At 37.5% G+C, this 25,833-nt stretch overlaps 2 protein-coding genes across 3 annotated transcripts in view; one reads left to right on the top strand and one right to left on the bottom strand.

The window, feature by feature from the left end:
* Positions 1-19,690, bottom strand: part of LOC137261982 (trichohyalin-like) — a 22,224-nt gene extending 2,534 nt beyond the window's left edge. The window contains exons 1-2 of one of the 2 annotated variants that reach the window (XM_067799786.1): positions 19,610-19,690; positions 747-1,603 (exon numbers count right to left, since the gene is read on the bottom strand). In XM_067799786.1, coding sequence (XP_067655887.1) covers positions 747-1,569 — 823 coding nt within the window. In that variant the 5' untranslated portion in view covers positions 1,570-1,603; positions 19,610-19,690. Of the gene's footprint in view, positions 1-746; positions 1,604-19,241; positions 19,443-19,609 lie in introns of those variants that run through there. The other variant, XM_067799785.1, reaches the window with a different exon arrangement.
* LOC137261983 (testis-expressed protein 52-like) lies at positions 19,673-25,833 on the top strand. The gene is made up of 3 exons (XM_067799787.1): positions 19,673-19,812; positions 21,414-21,978; positions 22,519-25,833. Exons 2-3 carry the CDS (start codon positions 21,423-21,425, stop codon positions 22,803-22,805), a joined length of 843 nt encoding a protein of 280 aa, XP_067655888.1. The 5' UTR covers positions 19,673-19,812; positions 21,414-21,422; the 3' UTR covers positions 22,806-25,833.

The raw sequence follows: 25,833 nt of genomic DNA, 5'->3' as shown, positions 1-25,833 counted from the left end.
CCAGTCTAAGTAAACTTAATCTCAGTGTATTTCGTTACACTCCACCACTGAGTCTAACAAAGCCTAATAGAAGGTTGCGTCAGGTAACCTGAGCGACCAAGGACTTTACAACCAAACGCGAGACGGCTAAACAGATGTAACCAGCTACTTATGATTTAGGGATCAGAGGGACTTTCAAAATATTCAGGTTACTGACACAGATCTCTCCACAAACAAAATCCGCATATAACACAAATATTTAACCTGCAGTATATATGCTTTGGGGTTTCTGTTGACATGGTTACCATTAGCTCCGTTGTCATGGTTTTACATACACCATGTGCATCACCCAGAAGCAAACGTACACTAAATAGCATTCAGAAACGTTCGGGTACAAACCTTTTCAAGATAAAAAGTTCAAAAGGTATATGCAAATGTCCACTTTTGCGATTTGGTAAGCTGTGGTCTGATTGGTTAACATGGTTAATCTCAAAGGTTACCCGACGCGACCTCCCACAAGGTTTTGTTAGACTCACTAGTGAAGTGTAACGAAAAGTACTGAGGATAAGTTTACTAAGACTATGCGCCTTCCCATCAATTAAATAAAATCAAACCTGACATGAAAAATAATATTCAGTTGGTGCAGCTTGGAAATGAGTTAAGAACAGAGCCACAGATACTAGTACAAGGGCCAAAATTCAATGTTATCCAAAAACATATTCTGTTAAGATATAACCATATGCAGAACATTGTCTTTAAATAATCACCTTTATCTCCCTTGCATCTGTTATAGCGTCTGTTCCGAAACTGGGCAGGCATGCTCCGTGGCACCAGCACTCCAGTGGGCGGCAGTCCATGGCTAGCAATGGCATACTGCTGTCGAAGCAGCTCCATCTGCTGGATGTGATTTTGAGTCAGAGCAACTTTCTGTTCCATGAACTGGCCACTCACCAGCTGCTGCAACTCCATGTACTTCTGCTCCAGCCTTTCCTCGGCAGTTTCTAACGGCTCCAAACCAAATGTCCGGAACTCGCGCATCTGGGCCCGTTTGTTCAGCTTTCGCCCTCTCCCAACACGTCCACTATCGCTCATTGTCTCAATTCTATCACTTGCAGAGTCTCTATCAGTGCTCCCTTCATGCAGAGAGGATGTTTTATTTGATAAATAATTCTGATTAAAATCTTTTTTGTGAGTCACTTTCGTTCCACGACCTCTCCGTCTCTGACGTAGTGAACTTGAGCTAGTGTCATTATCAAAATTAGTGTCTGCAGTGGTTTCACTGAAATCATTCACAGTGTATGACTCTTCTTCCGACTCTTCACTCTCCTCTCTTACGCCATTCTCAACATGGCCCTTCTGAACATAACCATTAGATACAGGTCCATTTTCTCTTTCCAATTTTTCAAAGAAATTGAGGGTATCATCAAAACTTTCAGTTCGTCCTTCAGTCATGTTTTCTACCCTACTGCCAAGATCTGTCGACTGGTGGGAACTCTCCACCAAGTCGTCATTCCCAGCCGTTGCTTTATTGTCAGTCTCGTTTACAATATCCTCCAGTAACTTCAGAGATCTGGGGCTGATGTAACTCATCGCACAGCATTAATGGATGTCATGGTCTCTGAATCTGAAACAAATATTTCCCATATAACTACTCTGATTCATCGTAGCATTTATTGTTGCATGTGAACGATTGAACATTATTTTACGCCAGCAATACCACAGGTGAGAACAGCAGACATATCCAACAATTTATTCATGTGGGAACTGAACACAAGCCAGGAAGTGACAACCAAACATTTGAACCACTAAGCTATCACACTTGACATATGCCAGTAGCACAAAACTTAAGACCTCTATTTCTAAAAGCTAAGTTACTCAAAACCTGTTATGGTGTAATTTGACTATGTTCGTCAACTCTTGCCTACTGCACACAGTTTTAGTGAACAATTAGATACAATAAAGGAAAACATCTAGTTGTTTTTGCATAGACACTACTTGTATTGTTAAACAAATGTAACAAGTTATGCAATGAGTACAGAATATTTTCAGCCTTCCTCTTAATACATCAGTGTGAGTACTTGAATTGGTTTGCAGTATATTCTTAGCATTGCATATGTGTACCTCTCTGACCAATTCCAATTTTGTTCGTCATCTTGATATGGAAGAAGAACCAAGGTACTGCATGCTAGTCTCAAGATTGACTGATTGATTGTTGTTGTCAGCAACATTCCAGCTATATAAATAATAAATGATAGATTGAGGATCTAGAATTTGTTCTCTGACTGGCATTTAGCAGTATAACACATAATCAACTGCTAGTACTGGCTCTCAACTGTTCCACTGTCTAGTCTGCATCTTTTTTGTCTTATTGTATTTGTTGTTCTTGCATGTACTTACATAGTATTTATTCACCTGATGAATGAGAATATAGGTACTTCTCCAAAATGTTACATTCTTCATAATAAAGAAATTGACACCAATAATAGTCTTCCTTTATGCCAAGAATTTTGGATGAACCCCAGAGCACAGATCCACAGCTGACAAACCTGGAAACATGTGGGAGAGTCAGGATTCAAACCCATGCTCATGGGTTTCCACTGTCACTAAGGGATGTAAGTCAGCACAGACAATTTAGTCAACCCTGACCACTGTGCTGTCAACACCCTCACAGATGAGCAAATTTCCTTTCGACCATGAAGAGATCAAATAAGCCTCTTATCTTCTCAGAGAGCTGAAGAGCTGTATACTATTTGTTAAAGCGTTCACTCATCACACTGAAGATCAGGGTTTGATTCCCCACATGGGTTCAATATGTGAAGCCAATTTCTGATGTCCCCTGCTGTGATATTGCTGGAATATTGCTAAAAGCGGTGTAAAGTCTCTCTCACTCAATCTGATACAGCTAAGACATTGTGTGAAACAAAATGGTTACAACTTTCTTGGCTCAACTTCAGATAGAATATCATATCCTACTACAATAAATGATTTAACAAATACAGTGATAGTTCACCATTGTTTACATGAATGTAACCAAAACAATGTGTATAGACATAGATACTACTGTCCTCTCAACAAATAACTTCTTACATGCCCATGAAACACTCCCATACAAATAGAGCTTCAGTAATATTTTCACACTCCACACAGCTTTTTCAATCCACGGAATAATTACATGCTGTTCAAAGTGTGTATTGACAGTTTTCTTTGAGTAGTCAATGTGTTGTTTTCACTTTAACTGGGCATGTCAAATCTTGTCTTTGGATTCTCTTAACAGATGAAAAGATCTTTTCGCAAAACATTCAGTGTTTCTGCCATTTGAGGAAATTCTTGTTTGCATATGTTTGCATGCTGTCCCACGTGAGTCATGTGACAGTGATACTCGTCCAAGTTGTAACAATTGCACTGTTGCGCATCCATGCATTATTCACGTCACACATGATGCTTTCCTGCATCCAGTCAGTAAGAAAAGATATATAACGATAAACATGTCCCCAAGCCAATCCTCGGCTGGGATTTACAGGATGCGAATTACTGTGTCTTGTACTCATAAAATTTGATAATGGATGCAACAATATTTATTAGTGCATCCATAGGGACAAGGAATAAATCAAATACTTTTTGTAAAAATTTCCATCAATTAACAATATGTCATCACTGAGTCTACTACCATGGGATCAACTGCAATTTAATTACAGCAACAATGTGATGAACATGATACACAACACAATAACAGTACCTCCATTACAACAATTTTACAAAGTATCAATATTAATATTTAAGTGTCTGGGACATTCATTTTGTAGCCCAGGACTCCTGAAAATTAAGAGTTCCAGGGACCCTCCAATATAGGACTCAAGGTAAATCCCTGCTTGGCTTGCTTGCAATGTATCCACTATGAGGTAAATATATGTATCACCAGCATAGGGTATACGAAGAGGAATATTTTTTTACGAAAATCATAACAGATCACCATTTAATAATTTATGCATCATATTTAGTTGAAAATTAGAAATTCATATTTGAAGTGTTTTGACCATGCTGCCTGTGTTAATTTGTGACCACAATGACCAGTGACCAGATTACAACGTAGTTTCAAACGGAATATACAAAAGAATTCAGTTATCTAGGCTTAATTGCTGTAACCCATTTTGCATATTAGGGCTTTGGTTTTAATAAAAAGAGAGTTAAAAAATAAACTTTTTCAAACTGATGAATATTTGAATCTAGGGATCATGAATAACAAACTGCATTCATGAAGTAATACTGTTCCGAATAGAGTGAGTGAGGGAGTTTAGTTTTACGCCGCACTCAGCAATATTCCAGCTATATGGCAGCGGTCTGTAAATAATTGAGTCTGGACCAGACAATCCAGTGACCAACAACATACGCATCAATCTGCGCAATTGGGAACCGATGGCATGTGTCAACCAAGTCAGCGAGCTCGACCACCTGATCGCGTTAGTCGCCTCTTACAACAAGCACAGTCGCCTTTTATGGCAAGCATGGGTGGCTGATGGCCTATTCTACCTCGGGACCTTCATGGGTCAGTTACCATTATGAAAAAAGACTGGGCTTACTCATGATTTTGAAAATGAAAGTTGGACAACCCCTCAATGCCATCTAAAAGTATGATAACCTCTTTTGGAAATGTGAGATGTAAAGAACCTTTGGAATAAAGTAACAAAATGACTTCATACTGCTCAACTATCAGTAAACTTTCCATTTGAAAAGGTTTTGTTTGGAATCAGAGGTGAAAAAAGTAATCCTATAGATGTGACCATCCTTCTAGTCAAACAAAATATACTAAAATTTGCTCCTGGAAACTATCTGCATAATACCAATTATATTTAAAAAACAGATTATTTAGTATAGTGGAAGCCCTCAAAACTGGCATCCCTCAATCCAGCATGCTCTGAATATCAGCACTAGATTTTTGGTCCCAAAGAAGCCAGTTAATTTATGATCATTTGCACGTCCTCTAGTCCAGCATCAGCCTTACTGAGATCGTTCTTCAGCACAATAAAGACTGCCCAATTGATTCATTGTACAGTAGTTAACGCTCACAAAACCGGCACCCACTGTCTTGGCTCTCCTGTTGATTGGATGAATATGTATTAACAACAGTGTGGATTACAGTCTAGTACGGTGGTTAAACATAAGTAGGTGAGGTAAATTGGTGAGTCACTTAAATGTCACTTGGTAAAGTAAATAATATGGTGTTTGCCAATTTGTCTGTTGCTCCCCGTGTCAAGATGGCTTTGAAGATTAGTGGAACTTGTACAATAACAACACAGTGGATTACCGTTAATATCACTCTCAGGTTGAAAAGGGAAAAGTTCGCTACACCGGCACTCTCGCTATACCTGCATATTTTTCTGCAGCCACCGCATGCCAGTTTAGGTGGCTTTCACTGTATGATAATGCTAACAAATGACTATATTTATCACAGAGTACTGACCAATTGTTTTCTAAATTCTGGTCAACATTACACTTGTTGTTAGAATAGAATTATATTAGAACAGACCAATGTTATCTCTAAGTGAATTTTCCCCGCTCAAAAATAAAAACGCAATGTTTTTATTGGCCAAAATTGTAAATTTACCAAAACATCTTTTCATAGCTAGTTTACTGCCCCATATACACTTCATAAATTGCCCAAAGTAAAACACTTTGAATATGTAAAAGGAATAATTTACTTTGATTGGTGATTTTAGTTTATTTTTTTCCCTTCCTGATTTGGGGTTTTCTGAGGACACCTATCTGTAAAACGAGATATATCAAATTGGTGTGGCCTTTACCTGTAATACTGTGTACATGTTTACACATTATGTATCTCAACAATGTAGTGTTTGCAGCCTGCTTGTATGATCCTACAATGTGGGCCTGTAAAAATATTGAAAAAAAAAAATAAAATGAAAATTAAAAATAAAACTTTGCAACCTATTGGGCTTACATGAAGAAATTGGCTTGCTAAGCACCTGTAATATGAAAGAGAGTCATGGCAGCCCTACCAATTACAGACAGTTCAATTAAGGTAACAAATTTCTTCCTTTAGAAATACCTCAAAAATTTCTTTTATGGTGATTTTGGTGATACAGTTGTGAGTACTTTACACAAATATGCAGCTTACCTAGAAGATATATTTGTTTTCATATATTCCCATTCATGCACATACAAATTTATCAGAAGGATTATTGGCTTATTGATATGCCAGCCTACAGAGACAGGTTAGGTCGATTCTACAAATAAAATGGCGGCTACCTAATCTCCCTGACGGCAACGGTGTTCGTGTAATGATTATCTGTCTTATTTCAAAAGTAGATTATCTACATTAGCAATGTTTGACCAGGGAGGAAACCATTTGTTCTCATCATACACAGCTGTTGATCTGCAGCGGAAATATGCAGCATTCTAACATAATGTCTGTTATCAGTAGAGGATGTCGTAATGTGTGTCTGCTGACAATTGGGATCTGTCTAGCGGTGCTTTGAACCACATGCGAGAGTGAGCTTGACAAGAAGGGATCTGTTCTACAAGACAATCCTTGTACTAAGACGACAGTGATTTCCATAGTTAACATTGATCCGATGCTGTATGATAACTCTGTGGTGTGACCTTAGTCTTTACCATCTCAGACGGGGGCAGTGGGGGAGCCTGGTGGTGTGAGCATGTGTTCATCTCTGTGAAGACTCAGGTTCTATTCTCTTACATAACAATGTGTAAAGCACATTTCTGGGTACGCTTAATAAAACTGCAATTATGGAAAGGGTTTTGTCATATATTTTAGACAATTGGGTCCCAATGATCCAACATTTGAAAAGAACCCATGATAACTGGCTGACTGCAAGTCAAAAGTGGACAAAACATGTTACCCAAGGCCATTTGTCTGGGTGATGTTGTAGCCTATCAAAGGGTCATTATTTCTAAAGCTCACCTGCTTTTCATAAGCAATCCAAGTTTTACATCTTTACATTTCTACTTTTTAACAATCCTGAAACCACTAATGCATAGTAAATGAGTATGGTTTAAAACAGCCTTTAGTAATATTCCATCCATATCACCAGAAATGTAGCCCACGTGGTACCCATGTAAGGAAGCAAACCCAGGTCTTCAGTGTGATGAGCAAACACTTTAACCACTGGACTACCCCATCATCCCCAAAGTAGAGTGAGTAACTCAGAGGGCATATCAAACACAAATTTCATCTCTTTAGATCATTTTAATGATTTGCCATACATCATAACACAAGACTTTCCACAATTTTTTTGTAGAATATTCAATCAGGATAATGTGCTGTTATTTTGGTACTTTGAGAATGAAAAACAATTCACAAGCATTCACGGCATCACGTACCGACGTGTAAACAGGATATCATACTGCCCCTAGTGAGTGGAGCGCAATTGTTCCATACTGCAAGCTGTTTACAGTTGTTTCCAAGCAAAGGAAATCGATATCTCAAACACGCTTTATAAACCAAACTCAGTTCTTCAACACACATTTCTGCCATAATTTGCTTCTGTCTTTGAGGTAGGTGTCAGCATGGCAACTTCAAACTTGAAAGTCCAGACTTGAAAAGATGCATAGTTCAAAGGCTCTTTGCACCTACATTGATATTCAAAATAAGTTTGAATAGAATTCCAAACTCTTTGTAATTCTGAAAGTTGAACGGACCTCTCAGATTAGCAACTTCTGCTGTCCTGTTGCTAAACAAGAAACTCATGTGGTTGGTGTGCTCAAGTGGGAATATGTAATAATAAAAAAAATAATAATCCCATGCTAATTCTTTCAAATACCATAAGCTAATTCATACCTATAGATTTTTCATCTGCTTGTAATTCCAGTTGATAATTCCATCAAATAATCGAAGACAATATGGCATCTTTTTCTTATTTTTATACAAAATAAAACGTGATTGATATTTTGTACCTGAACCATTTTGTATCAATACAAAGCAAACAGAAATAATTCTAATTAATAATTTAATTTTGATTTATAATAAGTAGTTCACGTATATTGCGCTAAATCCACAGTGACAGCAATCTTTAAACTGCTCATAGCACAGGCTTAATTAACTGGATAACCCAAGCTGCCTGTGAGGTACTAGAAGTTTAATAGTCCTGTCTCTTATCCCATTGGGTCCCCATTTTCTGCTGGTCAGAGTGAGTGAGTGAGTGAGTTAATATTTAACGTCACATCGGCAGTATTGCAGCCATATCGTGACGAGAGCATTCTTAAAAAAGGAATCTATGTATATGATAAAAATCTGTCGACAAAGGACAGTAAAACAACTAGAATATCACAATAAGAAATAAAACTAGCATGAGAAGTTAAAACTAATATTCCTATTCAGACAATATAATATAAAAACAGGCTATATAGATCACCAACAACTGAAGGTAGATCACCATACTAGGGGCCATGGTTGCTGGTCAGAGATGATTTTGGACAAACTCACTTGCCTAAAGTGAGACCAAATGTATCAAATGTGCTTCCTTGTGGAGCAGGACTGATATCATAGAAACCCTCAGTTGTCAAGCTGCCAAACACAGTCACCCATTTCAGGACTCTCCTCACAAGACTGACTGGTGACCTGGGCTTAGATTCTCGAAGCCCTCTTGGCGCTAAGACAGTCGTAAGTGCCATTCATTAACATTAACTTACGAGTATCTTAGAGCTAAGACGGCTTCAAATCTAGGCCCTGAGCTCTATGCACAGGACCACACATCAAAAATACCATAATTGTACCACACATCACAACTGGAAATTATAAAAAATATCAAAAATAACTTATCTTGTGACTTTCTAAAATCTAGAGAACTGGTTCACCTCTTCATGACATTCATGTAACAGGGAAACTTTAGCATTTAATCATAAATCCAAATATAACAATTATCCTCACAAACCTTCGCATTAGGGACAAATGACATATCATGATATATCTGCTGACATTTTTTTACATCAATCACACCAAGAAAAACTTTCCAGAATCTTCAGAAATATCAGAATTGTGATCTCTTGTGCCAATCAAGTTTCAGCAAATTATTTCATAATGATAATCCACGGAACCCCAGGTATCATTAGCATCATGATTATACAGCTGACTATGTCAATCAGCTACACCTTGAAAACAATGAACACCTAACACATGACAAATTAACGGTTACTTAGTCTATATGTTATTTGAGACACATACAGAAATCTATAAAATTCATCAAGAATGACAAAGAGTACAGACCTAAATATAACATGGAATAATCTACAGCCGAAACTCCTTCCAACAGCTCAATAACAATGTCAAATTTGACATATTCTTATTAATGACAAGAACATTGACTCACGTGACATCTTGAACATCGTGAGGAACATAAGTCCCAGATTCCTGGAATTGTCGACCACCAATTCAGTGTATATCCAAGGAAAACAGGCCCTAGTTTAGGAGGAACCAATGCTTGACAACCATTGACAGCTGTCAAACATAGCATAGTGTGTTCAATCAATCAAGTATGATTATTTCGCTACGCTGGCTCACACCGTTACATACAGACATGCCCCTATACACCGCTATGTTGGCAATAGAGAGCTGTATTCAAAAGCTAAGCCTTTGATCCGACTGGTTGCGACCATTGGGGGGAATTAATACCTAAACGTAGAATAAACTGTCCTGGTGTCATAAGAAACGACTCTTAGCCCCTTGAATAAACATGTTTTTATCCATGAAATATGGTATGCCACATTGAAACACAATGAATGGAAACTAAGCACGTTTCTGTAGACACAAAGGATGCATTTTGTATCAGTCTACAGGATGAGTTCAAATTAACGGCTCGAATTGTATAGTGTATGTTCTGCTATGACCCATATATATGCATGTTGACCTTCTTGCTTGACTACCACATTTTGTTAGCATTGATATGAGGTGCTGTCACAACAACAGACACATTCAAAGCCATTGACCATCTCAACAATGCATGTTGTACTGGTGGGATATTAGCTACTGGAGATTCACAACTTGTCCAAAGCATAGATTTTAACTGGAAGGGCCTTAGAAAACTTAATATTTCTTCGTGGCTTGAAAAAACAATTTTGTTCCTACCACTCCTGTCAGATTATTTTTCGGTATCTATATGGATAATCTAATCTTTCGCCTTGTGACTATAGGATTTAATGGAGATTTTTATTAAACCCGTTTTCAAACTTTGATTTGATGTATTTTTAATTTAATTCCCTAATTGTAATTAGCTTTATCAAAATGATCATGCAGACATTTTACAAAAATTGAATAAATACATGTGTCTATGAACTCCTGCTATCTGTTCAGTGTATTGGGGCAGTGGGGTAGTCTAGTGGTTAAAGTTTTCACTCAAGGCCTTTCTTTGATTTACCACATCACTAAATACCGTATTTCATTTCTGGTGTCCCCCACCATGATATTCTTGGATTATTATTAAGAGAAGCATAAAACCTGATCCCCTCTTTCAATAAGCCCTGTAAGACCACAATAAGTGAATGAGTGAGTGAGTTTAGTTTGACTCTGTTTATTCAGTATCCCAAGTCACAGTTTGTCTCATGTTGTATGAATTGTGAGTGAGTTTATTTTTACCCTGCTTGTAGCAATATTCCGGCAATATCACAACAAGGTACACCAGAAATGGGCTTCATACATTGAACCAGTGTAGGGAATTGAAACGGGGCCTTAAGCGTGAACAGCAAACGCTTTAACCATTAGGCTTCCCCACCACTCCAAGTTGTAAGAAACCTTCACGCCATGCAGGTCTTAGACATTTGCCTGTCCAGTGAACACCCAGGAGTATCCATATAGTGGTGACTAAATTAAAACAATATCTGTCACCCTCTAACCACGCAACAGACACTAAAATACAAGGCATTTTGAACCCTGTATTGAGTGAGTGAGCATGGTTTTATGTCACCTTTAGCAACATTCCAGCAATATCACAGCTGGGGACACAAGAAATGGGCTTTACACACTGCACCCATGTGGGGAATCAAACCAGGGTCTTTGGCGGGACAGGCGAATGCCTTAATCACTAGGCTATCCCACCGCACCCTTAACAGCAATAGAAAACATGAGTCAACAAATGTCATCCATCAGAGTCCACTGAGAATACTTAAAGTGCAGAACTTAGTAATCAATGCTAATGATGTGGGAATTATTCATAGGTGAACATGCTGAAGATTACTTTATCACCAAGTTTCACTGCAGTCTCTTGAAGTAGCCTGTCTCACAGTCCCTGAACCACACTATTTTCCCTACTGCCAAGTCTTTTTTGCTAAAGCCTAAAATGAAGGAAGTCTTCATTTCCTCAGGTTCTAAATCTCTGGACTCCCTTTGGCTCCTTTTCAATTTATGTGGGTTTGTTTGTTACCATCAAATTATATACATTCAGAGACTAAGCATTAGTCTATCTTGGTGTTGTTTAATGACTCCTGAAAATGAAACTTGTACTTCTTCAAAAGGAGAAAGAGAGTTTAGTATAATGCCACACTCAGCAATAAGCCAGCTATACGGCAGTAGCCTGGAAATCTCAAGTCTGGAGCAGACAATCCAATGATTAACAGTATGAACATTGATCTAAGCATTTAAGATACAATGACTTCTGTCAACCCAGTCAGCAGGCCTCATATCCTCTCACAATATTATTATCATGACTCCTGACCATGAAACTGCACATCTTCAAAAGGAAGGAGGACATGTTTTGCTACTGTACTGTGCTGTGTCTAACTTGATAATTAATCTGCTTTGGTTTTACATCAGTCTTAGCAATGTTACAGCAACATCAAGCAGAGAATATAAGAAACTTTACATACTGCAACAAGGGGAATCAAACTCTGTTTGCGAGGACAAGAAATCGCTTGAACCATTCAACTTTCCTACCTCCCTACAATCTGAGTTGGTTGCCATGTGATGAATGGTGACTTGGATCGACAAATAAATATGCACTGAAGATCCATATGTGTTGAGTACAGTCACTGACTACAAAGCATCCGTATCATCAGTAATTAGCAATATTCCAGCAGTGTTGCAGCATGGGACACCAGAAATGTGCGTGACACACTGTTCCCATGTGGGGAATTGAACCTGGTTCTTTGCAGTGATGGGCAAACACTAAAATTAATCACAATGCTACTGCATGCCTTCTTAATGCCATGAACTTACAGCACAACGTTATTTACTAAATCTATGCGAGTTTGTTCACCCAGCAGTAAAAGGGTACCCTGAGGGACATATCATGTGGCCATTTATCAATGGCAGCTTGGGTTATCTTGGGCAATAATCAGATTGCTTATGGGCTTTGAGCAGGTTTAGTCATGGAGATATACACTGTACAAATATGTTATTATCATCATTATTATAATTATTATGTCATGTAATGAGATAAACCAAAATCTAAAGGTGTAGGGATAAAGCTGTTAAATACACACGCTAAAACTGATAATCTTCAGTCACTACAAACCATAAATAACTCCAGATAACCAATCTTTAGCTGCTTAACTGGAGTTACAAAATCTCACCGCAATATTCATAAATTGGCAGGTCGCAGCTTTTGGTTTTGTTTATCATAATTTACTGCAATAACTGAACAATATTATTAAAATAATTTATTTGCATGAGACATCAAATGCTACTTAGGATTTGATCGCAACTTTTAACAGCCCAAAAATACAATCAATATACTTAATCACCACGTTTCCCATTAGGCCTGTTGTTGATCATTGTTGACCAGCTACTGACACAAACACCACTGACATCATAACTATCAATAATGTCGAACAGAAACCATATACCACATTACATTGAGTTATTTCATGACTGACTAGTTCCAGGGGACACATCAATACGCTGGAGGAAGAATAGCCTGAGAACAGTCTAGTGTTGCCATAACAATCACCTTGATTTCATACTCAGTGTTCAGGTACTTCTTGGTTGGCAGGCACAGGTGTGGCTCCCCAACAGCGCCGATTGTGAGACATGCAATGAGGACATTAACATGGCCTTAAAGGCGGAATGCACTCTTCAGTCTGCGTCAGAGACCTTTGATCAGTGAGTGAGTGGTTTTGATCCATCACCTCCTGAATGTCTTGAGACCGCCTCCATGGTGTAGTTGTTAGGGTGTCCACCCTGAGATTGAGTGAGAACGTTCACCAGTTTGATTCCCAACCCTGTCATACTTACAGTCATGAACTACCAATAAATGGCTTTAAAGATGGACTCCACTCTCTAGATCTTTGATCAGTGAGTGTGTGGTTTTACTCCATCATCTCTTTAATGTCACGAGTTAGGAAATGAGTTAGTTTTATGCCGCACTCAGTAACGTTTCAGCTATAAGGCAGCGTAATGTCATGAACTACTAGCGGATGGCTATTCTATCGCTTTTAGCAATATTCCAACACTAGTGAGTGAGTTTTAACTTTTACGCTACACTCGGCAATATTCCAGCTATATGACAGCAGTCTGTAAATAACTGAGTCTGGGCCAGACAATCCAGTGATTATGAGCATCATTCTGCGTAACTGGAAATCAGTGACTTGCTAATCAAGTCAGCGAAGCTGACCACCAAATCCTGTTAGTCGCCTCTTACAATAAACAGAGCCACCTTTGTTGGCAAGCATGGATTGCTGAATTTCCAACAATAGCATTGCAAGGACGATTTAATGCAAAAGTGCACTAATTCACTTTTCATTTATTATTGTAAACTAAATACACATTTTTTAACAAAAAATAATTGTATAGTAGCTTTCCCCGAGGGCTGATAGATAGTACTGTATTATTGAGAGAAACATTATTTTTAGAGAAGTGTGGTGTTATAGCACCTTTAATCTCTAAGCTACCCCTGTTTTTATCGGTGGTGTACAGTTTCATCTCTATATCAAGTATTTGAGGATGTACAACATTACTGTCAAGTCCCATGAATCTGGACATGATAAACCAGTGATTAGATACATGACCATTGTGTTAGAGTGACCATCGATCACCTAACTCAGGAGACAGACCAACCAATCCGTTTAAGACTACAGTACAAATGTGGGCTATAGCTAGTGTGTATAGAAATATCATTTATTTACCATTAACTCTTGTTGGCGTCAGTTAAGTTTTCAATATGATGTGAAAATCAATACATCAGTCTGGCTCAATTATTGACAGTCTGTCGTCATGTACCCATGTTGGTGGAATATTGATGAGCTTAGCATCAAATATTTGTTTGTTTGTTATTCAATGTCCCATGCATCAACAATCAAGCTACATGGAACAAGTCAATAATCAGACAAAGTTGTGAGCAGTAGTGGTGGGGTAGCCTAGTGGTAGAAGCTTGTCATGTCTCGTTGATTCCCTACATGGTATTACATGTGGAGCCCATTTCTGTTGTTCCCCCAGTAATATTGCTGGAATATTGCTAAGAGCGGCATAAATCCATACTCACTCACTCACTGTGCACAACTGATGGTTAGGTTAATCAATTTTATTTCTTGTTTAATGGATTTTTGTCCTTAGAAAACCTTAAAGCAGGACAGGGAAAGAATTTATATATAAAAATCACCAGTCAAAGCAAAAACACAGTGTGTCCAATTTAATCTAACTCTTTTGGTTTGTTCATATCAATAGAAAATAAGTTGAGTGAGTTTAGGTTTGACACTGATTTCAAGAGTACTTCACTTATATCACATTAACATTAGGATTTTATTTCCTTTTCTAGCTTGGAAAATTAATTATTTTTCTTATTCTTGAAAAAGTATGACCAGTGTATTATAATACAAGAAAATAAATTTGTCTGGTTTAATCACGACATGGAATCAACAATAAGCCATAAAGTGCATTTAGTCACCTCTATTTTAGAAGTGGTAGATGGTAGATGTTGGGTAGATGGATTCAAGAAAAGGTCACCAAAGAAAGGAAGAAAGGAAAAGTTAACAAAATATGCACATCTTTGTGGGAAGGTGATGAATGGTGGTCATTTTGCAATATGATATCCAGTTCTTATGAATTTTGTCTTTTCATGAAATTAATGTACTAAGACATGAGAAGGGTCATCCAAAACATGGCAAGGTATTGGGGGTTGCCAGTACTTTGTGTACATTTGTGCATCAAAACCCTGAATGACCTTCCCCTTCCTAACATATAGGTTCAAGATGAGCTTCCCTAACATTAGAGTCCTGTCACTCAGTGTTAAACAACAAACAAATATTAACATCAGACCTCAATGATCATTGCTGTGTGGAACAACCCATAAGTGCCAAACTCCCACCTTTTTATACTGTCCTACGTTCTTTTCAACAGACTTCTGAGCTTTGAACGCAACCATTTCTTTGACAGATAAAAAATTCATAGTTAAAACCGCACCTGTATTAAACCTTCCTATGTCCTTTTAACTTACTTCTGAGGTTTCAAGCATGAATGTAACATTTCTTGCATGGATCCAGTAAAAGAATGTACTTAACCATTCATGTTTATTGAATTGTATCTGATCACTAGACCCCATTAAGCTTCATTTGTCATCCTGTCAACTAATGACTGAGCACAATGGCCATAGCCTAACATTAGCGCTGTCTCACCATATCTGTCATTATACTGTTTTCCTCAAATGTCCCATGCACTATACTCGGCCTTGCTATCATGCTTGATTATGGCTATTCTCTACTGCCATAATTCAGCCATAACCCTAATGAGGTTCGAGATTAGGTTCTATTTTGTGTTCAAGACTACAGCAATATAGTGACATGCATCTCTGAGCATGTTGCATATTAACATGTTATATTTTGAGACTTCACTTTGAAGGGTGCAGATTAAAGTATTTATTTGGCCGAGTCCCATGTAGGATTCAAATGCATACTTATGCACACAGATTTAGCTTTGTTACTTGCCTGTGAAAGATACTGCAGTCTAATATTTATACGGCAATATTACGTCATAAGGGTTCAGAGTTAACAAGGAGTTATTAAGTCTCGCAGTGGTACTGGACCTTGTTTGACTCGAAGAAAACTGGGAGTCCTCACCCTGTAGCTGCACTTTCTATCACTTTGTGTTGGAAGTAATAAACAGAATACTAAACTCGCTTCCGTGAAATACCATTTTCATTTAACTCATGAAAAATTTAGTATCAAATCCACTTTCGCTCGTTTGATACCAAATCATTCACTCGTTTAATAAAAATGGTATTACACGGAAGGTCGTTTAGTATCCTCTACATCTCACCGCAGGCACACAAAGCCAAAGATCTAACCCACTTAGCCGCTCCAGCTTAAAATAATGGAAATGTCACAACTGGGAGCCTAGACCACATATTTTGAGTGTCCCATGCCACACGTTTTAGCAGCGCTGTGGTACGCTGTCTCCCAGCTGGCATACTAACATACTGGAATATTACTGCATGTACCAAAAACACCAAGTCCATATCTTTTGTGATAACAAGTCCACCCAAAAACCTATGTTGTAAACAAGCTGATATTGACAAAAGTGAACTAAAGAAATATCAGAAAAAAATTATACATTTTATCAACACAAACTGTTCACATTAAACATCACTTAGTAGTTTTGAAGTTGGCAAGTCTTGTATTTCTTGTTTTACAAATGACTGCTGTTCAGTTTAGATGAACAGAGATGTAAAAACTGGCAGAACTTTTTATTGATGTATGGGGAAGCCTAGTGGTTAAAGAGTTTGTTCATCACACCAGAGACCAGTGTTCTACTCCCCACATGGGTACAATGTGTAAAGCCCATTTCTGATCATAAACATTCCCCTGCCATACACATGGCCTAAAACCATACTTACTCACTACCGCTGTTATGTGTGACAGTTATTTTGACCTTCAGTTGAGGAAAAGGAGTAAATTGAAAAAGGTTAAAGTGTTTTATGCAATTTTTGACATTATTCAACCAATATCATGGCACATGACACCAAAAATAGGCCTAGCACATTGTACCCATGTGGGAAATCGAATCGGGTTTTCCGCAAAACAAGCAGATGCTACAACTAGGTTATCTCCCCCTACTCCTTTCCACAACAGAATAAAGTGATGAGAAAAACACATTGGAATGTGAAATTCCTCACACATAATTAAAATCATTTATTATTTACAAGTACTGGAATAGGATGAGATCTAATTATCTGCTTGCAAGATTCCACTTTCCTTGTAACACTGCAGTTTCATTAACTTTTCATCCACACAATCAATACCATTACAGCCATGTCATAAACCTTGTACACACATCTTAAAGTCAAAGGATTGTCATTTTCAAAGGCACAATCCTCGGTTTGTCATTGCTGCAATCTCAGAGGTTCAATTTTTTTTTCTAAAAGACGCTTGCCACAGGGCAAGTGACTTTAAGAAAGTAGCTTGTCCTGACTACTTGCCCTGATTTGATGACATAAACATCATGGGACAATTATGAAAGAATAAATCAACATGGTATTGATATTAACGTTTACTGGACTATTTATCGAGAAATGAAAGAAAACTCTTACTATCATTGCGAAATGTAATAGCTACATCATGAGTAGATATGAAATGAAATCCAAGTTTATTTGCAGTTTGAAATTGTGAGTGGAAATTATCTAGTAGCCCACAGACAAGTAAGATACTAGTATTTGATTTCCCAAATTGAAAAGTGACTTGTCCCGAGTGCTGGGCAATGGGATTTTTCAAGCCCTGAGTCTGTGTAAGTGTACATAAATATTCAGCAATATTCCTAATTAACCTGTCTATTCATGCTATGATATTTCTGTTTATAATTTTTACCCCTACAATTCTTAAAACCTTCAAACCTTTGAATGTATTTTATGAGATAACACAATTTATTAAACAGATTTTCTGATATAAGTATAACCCATTTCAGTGAACAGATTACTGAGAGATGGTGGAAGCCACACTGGAAGAAAAGCTGAATGTTCATATGTACCTGGATAAATGTTTGAGGTGAGTGAGTTTAGTTTTACACCGCACTCAGATATATTCCAGCTTTATGGTAACAGTCTGTAAATAATTGAGTCAAGATAAATAATTTGGCCAAGACAATCCAGTGATCAGCAACTATCTGTTTCAGGTGTGAAGATACATTCCTATGACATCCAGATTTCTAATATTTCCTAATACTTATGAAACCTTTGAAATCTTATTTTGATGAGTGAGTGAAATTAGTTTTATGTTGCATTCTATTCCAGCTATGTGTTGGCAGTCTATATATGATTGGTCTGGACCAGACAATCCAGTGATTAACACCATAAGCATCGATTGGCATAAGTGGAAACTGATGAGATTTGTAAACCAAGTCTGCAAGTCTGACCACCAGATCCTGTTAGTTGCCTTTAGTGGCCCATGATTAGTTTCACTCCTTTTACGTGTTGTGTAATTAACATGCAAAATAAGACCCTGAAATGACTAATTAACTTCAATAAAAACACTGGACTAATTAACTTGATACAAAACATGACAGGCAATCAGCTGAGATGGATGATACTGGGCCCTTCAACATGTACCTGGTCATGTTTAAACTTGATAACTGTTTTCATGTACTTCCTAGCTCAATGTGGATATGAAATATGTACTACTTTTTCAATTCTTAATAAAACTGTGTGCAATAATATGCCAGATCTGATACCAGTGTGTGTTAAAAATGACCTGATTTCTATACAATTTATTTAAATACATCAAGCAGGAATGTATTATGAACGTTCACTTTATCAAAGGATTGAGAAACAACGCTCATTTTACCATAATCATGAAACTTTACATTTACACTAAATCATTACCATCCCACTAGCAAGTGAGTTTGATACTCTACTGCTACCCCACTAATGAAACGTACAACGTACAATGGACATCTCACAAAGGACATGGGAAATGTTTCAATTTGGTAATGTAGCGAAACAATTGTGATGTCTAAAGTCATCACTGATATAAACTATTAACAATTATTAATTACTCATGTGTGTGTATCTTAAGCTTCAATTTAATAATTTAATGTAATTTTCGTCCGTTCATTGAATCGAAGAGTGATATCTATTCCTTCAATGATATTTCATTGCCTTCATTTGCCTCTATTTCAGTTGTCATTAACTTGGATCGTCACACAACTGTCGCCGCGAACTGATTATTTCACTGTTAGCTTTATTATCTTCTCAATTCGACTTCATGCTAGAGCACAGGCTTGTCATAAGCTTAATGAGTTTGCTTTTCCTACTTTTGACATGTGCACGTGCATTCCGTGCGTACCGTAAACAGATGTGCTGTACGGGAGCATGCAGACTTACCTGTATAAATGCATCAGCATAACCTGTTGTTTGTGTCGCATGTGTATCCTTTTGGCTTCTGTAATTCCTTCCCCGTCAATCCAAGAGGTATACATTCGTGTAGCCGTGTAACTTACTCACCACTACCATGGCCCACCGTGAGGATATTCAACAGCCATGTTTACCGTTCCTACCATAAACAGTTACCAGCTGTTCCCTACTGTACCATCACTCCCTCGGAAGAGGAATGGCCTAAATCCTATTTTCTTCCGTGGAAGTGTATTAATATCATTATGGTACGCTCACGCAATGAGTGTTACTATGATTGTAAGTCGAAAAAAATATTCGCAAACACAAGAGAAGAAGCTATTCTATATGGAATAACATACCTGTAAATCCCGTTGAGGGGAGGACAGATGGTCGCCGCAAGAGCAATTCACGTTTCACTTCGCGAGACCTACCTGTGATACCATGACGACAGGTGCGCGCTTCTAAATGGCGTACATATGTCACAATAGAAGGAGAGTGAAAGCGTCATTGGACTTCAGGAATACTATATCATTCGTGAATAGGAGCGATATTTTTAAGATAAGTAAGTTGTAACAAATCCATGGTGAATATTAGTATACATTACCCCAAAATGTCAACATTGTAATAAAAACAGCAGCTCCGTACACAGTAAGCAGGATTTGGCAACAGGCGTCCAGGACATACGGGAAATATGCCACCAGTATAGCACAATACCATTCGGCCTACCTTTTGTTGACCATGCTTGTATGGATATTACATTCCCATTGAAGAGAAATGTTTTAACACAGGAACTAAAATAAATGGGTGTGTTATAAATACTGTCCACAATCCTTTAAATGATGTCAATGGCAGAGTGATTTACTATGTTTTGTTGCAATAAAATATTTTGAGAAGCATGACACCATAAGAAAACACATTTTTTCGATAATATAGTTAATTTCTATCTATATATTTTTATGTGTTCATGTTAATAATGTTCTGATATATTTGGTAATAAAACAAATATTTCTTAAACATTCCACTGATTGTACAAAATTTGTTCTGTTGCATTTAAATCCCCAGACCCCAAGAAGATTGACAGAACTTACTCTCTTTTCATATTCAGAAGAAATGTTACAAGATGTTATCCAATTTTAACCATCTTATGTTACGATAAATATCAGTAAGAGAAATTGCCAAATGCCTGTCCAAGTACTGAAGACACTCTTGCCAGAATCTGAGAAATATGTACTGTCCTCTTCAACGGCAAACTTGCCTAATAAACATGGTTTGGGAAAGTAGGTATTTGCTGTATAACATTGTGTAACCTAAGAGAAATTGCAGAAATTCTGTCAAAGTACTGAAGACACTTTATTAAAAAAATATGGGTAATATATACACTCTTATGTTGTAAAACTGTCATGATCTGGAAAAGGCTGTTTTATCATTATGAAGGAGATGATTTGTGAAAGTATATTGTGTGGCTTCAAGAGGTAAAATGAATTGCTACCAAAAGAAACATGAATTTCAAACATTTCTGAAATAACATGGATGACAAATGAATGTTTTTTCACGCAAGAGAAAATTATCATGAAATTATCATTTTTCCTGAAATAGAAATACATTATTAAAATGTCTACTTTTGCATGTTGCTTTCAGTGGACAGTTTTTTTTTGTTTAAATACAAATCTGTAGTAATATAACTGAAATAAATTCATGACTGCAACTGATAAATACTGAAAAACGTTGTAGTAAACTACGATTGCAACAACACATGAATGCTGGACCCTTGAAGATATGGGTTAGAATTGATCTTTAGTACCCCTGCTTGTCTCAAGAGGCGACTAACAGCGTTGGGTGGTCAGGCTAGTTGACTTTGTTGACACATGTCGTATCCTGATTGCGCAGATCAATGCTCATGATGTTGATCAGTGGGTTGCCTGGTCCAGACTCAATTATTACAGACTGCCACTATGTAGGTATAATATTGCTGACTGCGACATAAAACCAAACTCAGTCTCTCAATATGTTTTGAATAAATCTGTAACAAGTGCAAGGATTTAAGAAACCAGTTCATTTATATCTATCACTAAGTTTATTGTATATCAGTTAGATTTAAATAGCAATTAATAAGCATTAAATAATCTTGACTTATTAACACATCACCAGATGATTCCCTTCCAGGATTTTGTCATGTGTGAAGTTGCTGAAGAGACTATGCCAACTATAGAAGAAAGGGAACGTTTAATGAACACCTTAACTCCACACTACAGTGGCTTTACACCTCGGCCTGTTGAGCAGCTATCAAGGCAAAGAAAACCACAAACATCATTAGACATAGAATGCCACCATTTTCTCCGTACTAAATCTAAGCACTTCACCCATGGTAACCCAACACTTGAGTACCGTCTGTGGCTTGAGGCAGGGAAGCACAATCCGCCATTTCCGGAGCGACCAGACTCGAGTTATAACAGCAACGTCTGGAGGAACTTCAGGCGCCATTATGGTTTTGATACAACTGCAGATGGAAGGAAAATGTCTGAGGTAATAGCGGCCATGTATCCGCTGAACATTCCAGCACCATCCAAAGTGGGGGACAACACATTCCATAAGTACATCACAGAGTCGCGGATATTTGAAGATGACAAGTACAAGAGGATGGCTATCCAGAGGACGAAGGCCGATGTGCAGGAATTCAAGAAGCTGAAGATAAAGACGGAGTCAAGGAATCCTCCATTAGATGAAAATGGTAATTTGTTTTTGTTTGCGCACAAGCTTTGATTAATTGGTATTTGGTCATTTATTTTATTCCAAAGTAAGCATCTCTTGAATTTTACTGCCAAGGTATAAATTGTAAGGTCGTTGTTCAAATTTACCTGGCCTAAAGAGTGAGTGAGTGAATTTAGTTTTATGATGCACTGAGCAATATTCAAGCTACATGGCAGCGGTGGGTAAATAATTGAATCTGGACCAGACAATGTAGTGATCAATAGCATGAGCATCGATCTGTGCAACTGGAACCAATGACATGTCAACCAAGTCAGCGAGCCTGACATTCCAGTCCCATTAGTTGCCTCTTATGACAAGCATTATCGCCTTTTGTGGCAAGCATGGGTTGCTGAAGTCCTATTCTACCCAGAATCTTCATGGGTTGGCCTTAAGAGATTGTATGTATTTTTATTTTTTAATGTAAGAACCTTATAATAATATGCTTTTCACATGAAGCCATCTGCAAATGTTGCAAAATATGTCTGTCTGTGACTCAGAACATTTCCTTCTTTATTTTCAGGAAATATTCTGCCACCAGAAAATTACAAGAAATACGTTCCCCGTTTCTTTGCCCCTCAAGAACTGCCCCCATCTCCACAGGTGTACCACAAGACAGACATGTTCGGGCAGCGCTACGTGCCCCGCTCGAGGCCCCGTCTTTATCAGCTCACGTATGCCATGAACCATCCAGAGTATGACGCCATTAAGAAAGAGATTATGCTTCGCCGAGAAATGCTTGAGAAGAGGAAGGAACAGCCTGGACTGTCACGGGTGATACCAACACCGACGTCAGCAAAATACTTCTGACGCAGGGCAGATAACTCACTCCTAGAACTGTGTCTCTTTCTTTGCTGTGCCGATCAAGAATTGTCTTCAGAATACAGCAAGGGAGGATCGTTTCTTAAAGTTAGTTTACAAGAAGTGCTGAAGCTATCAATATGAGTGAAATACTGGTGAAGTATATGGGATATAGTGTCAGGGAGCTGTATTCCTGAGAAACCTCTCAAAACCTGCTCAAGGCTCCTCAAAGCGATCATTGTCTGTCAAAGTCAGTGATAGGAGTTTGGAGGTTACAATCATTGTGTGAAGCTATGATCGTCGTAGGTAGTTACAATCATCATAGGAAGTTACAGTCATTGTAGGAAGTTACGATCATTGTAGGAAATTACGATCATCTTGGGTCTAAGATCTCTTCGCAGACAGTAATTTACTGATCCACATTATGTCTTGTATGCTCAAAATACAAATATACTTATGAAAATATTTATTATATATGGCATTTTCCTGGAGAGCATAAAGACCAGACTTGCTACATGGCTGTGGTGAGCTATCCAAGTTATTTTTGTTGAACTATACCAATATCCTCTCCAAAAGTGGAGTGGTATAGTGTTAGTACAGCTCCGTGCTCAATATGGATGTATATACTCCAAAACCATTTCAAGTACAAATGTATTAACAAAGTCTGTGCTGAAATCACAGCTGCATCTAAGCACAGATTTCAGAATGGCATTCATTGCACTTTATTGACAACAATGGATATTTTGCACTCATTTGTCTAAAAGAAATTGACTAAGTTAAAACCACCATAATATGTTTATGATGTTCACGTGGATAGATAAAAAGTCAGACTTTTTTTCACCACAATGTGATACCTCTCTGGATGAAAATCTGACATTACGAGGTTGTGTCAAGCTGAACTTCCTACCCAGTTAGTGTCAAGTATCATCTGGATTTAGTGAGATGTTTATACAAATAACACTGTTATTGAGCACTCTTACTTCCTACATACTGTTGTATTCATTTTATCAGCATTGTTACAGTTTTAGTAACAATTATTTCATGCGAAACCATTCTTGTGATATTGTATTTTGCTAAACTTTACCCTTATATTCTTACATTGCCTTACTGATGTCACATAGCATTAATACAACATACAGCCAAAGCAGAACAACGTGGCCTTCAGTCAGAGCATAAATTAGTGTTATTTGCTAAATCTCTGAGCATTATCTCTGATTAAGTCTTTCAATGGCATTTTGAAGTAGTATTCAAGTAGGGGAAAGTTATGGATGTACTATACGACTCTCACTTTGCTAAGGCTCAAATCATGTATACAACAGAAAACTATTATGTGTGGTCAGATTTTGTTTAAATATATAGGTCTACTGGATCCTGGTTTTCAGTATGTCATTTCATCTTGTGAATCTCATACCTGCTATTGACAAGTGTTGTTTATTTGTCATGGACTCATTTCATGATTTGCAAAATGGTTGAATGGTGCCATGAAAGTCATTTCTATGGTTACTGATGTATCAAGTACATAAAGTTAGATTAAAGTGGTTAGAGGCTGTTTGCCAGAGAGGGGTACCATATTATTATTTATCCAGTTTTAAATGGATACATATTCCAGTTATAAATCGACATTTGCGTAAATTATGAAATTTTGTGATCCTTTGCAAAGTGTGAGTAGTATATTCTGAGTTCCATAAGCAGTGGTTACAGCAAGGTCAAAAGGGACCACTAATTCTATACCGAACAACAAAGAAACGCAACATTTTTTATCAAGTTTTTAAATAGAAGACGCTTGCTTGTATAAGATTTCATGTTTTCGAAACTTGCATTTTCTTTGGTGGTCAGTATAGGTTTTTAATGCATATTGACCAAAATATACATCAAGTGGGCAGGATGAACTAGACAATTTCTTATGTCCAGTCAGTACTTCATGAGCACATCTTCGTTACGAATGCAGCTTAATGTGCTATACATTGTCACACCTTCATCAGGTAGTGATGGTGCGGTAATATACTTTGAAATATGACATTCCTCACATTACAAAGGTTGACACCCATGAATTTCGGCAATTTTTAATTTAGATGTTTTTATTCACATTGAATGAATCTTAGTGCTATGTAATTTTATGAAACAAGCCGTATATAATCGTGGGATCTTTGATATCTGTGTATTTGTCATGGTTAACCACACAGGACCCAGTTGACTGTGGTTTGGGTAGTGACTCATTTGGCCATTATCACCATAAAAAAAAGACATTTGCTTATATTATGAACCACTGGTTTGTCTATTTCAGACTCAATTATGAAAGTGTTGCCATAGATAGCTGGAATACAGCTGAGTGAGCTATTAAACAACACAAGTTAACCAACAAAAGAGTTTAGCAGTGTTTTTGATATAATATTCTAATCTATTTTCTTATTTAATTGGAGTGATTACTAGTTGTTGTTTAGCAGTCATGAATCTGACCTGAACAATGTAATATCTGATCATAAACAATATAACATTTAGTGTTTGTAAATATAGGTTCACTGAGTGTTTCAGTTTGAACCACTTAGATGATCACAATGGTGGTTGTGGTTTTCCTTGTATTGACAGAGGACATAAGGGACTGTTCATAATAATTTATGGGTGTGGGTGGTGGTGGAGGGTGGTGATGATTTCAAGGTGGGGTCACCCATTTTGTTCTGGGGAGGTTGGGGGTGTCATCATTCTGTACATGACAAGCAGGGAGGTCACTTACATTGTACATAAATTTTAGAGGGGGTCATCCACATTGTACACATTGTACATGCAACTCTGCAACTCCATAAAATCATCATCCACCCCCAGCCATAAATTATGGATGGTCCCGATGTTGTTTTATGTTCCACTTGTCACAAAGTCGTTTACAACTTTGATGTTACCTATGTCACTTGTTAATAATAAAGTTTTGATGAGAGTGAAGGCTTCCAGCTGATACTGATAATTATGGGTTTGTTTTTAAACTTCAGTAAATATCATTGTGCATAATGATAATCAGTGTAATAAACCATTTTAATAACAATGA

This window comes from Haliotis asinina, chromosome 14 (assembly GCF_037392515.1).
Source record: "Haliotis asinina isolate JCU_RB_2024 chromosome 14, JCU_Hal_asi_v2, whole genome shotgun sequence".
NCBI lineage: Eukaryota > Metazoa > Mollusca > Gastropoda > Lepetellida > Haliotidae > Haliotis > Haliotis asinina.
This window is presented reverse-complemented; position numbering and strand designations above follow the sequence as displayed.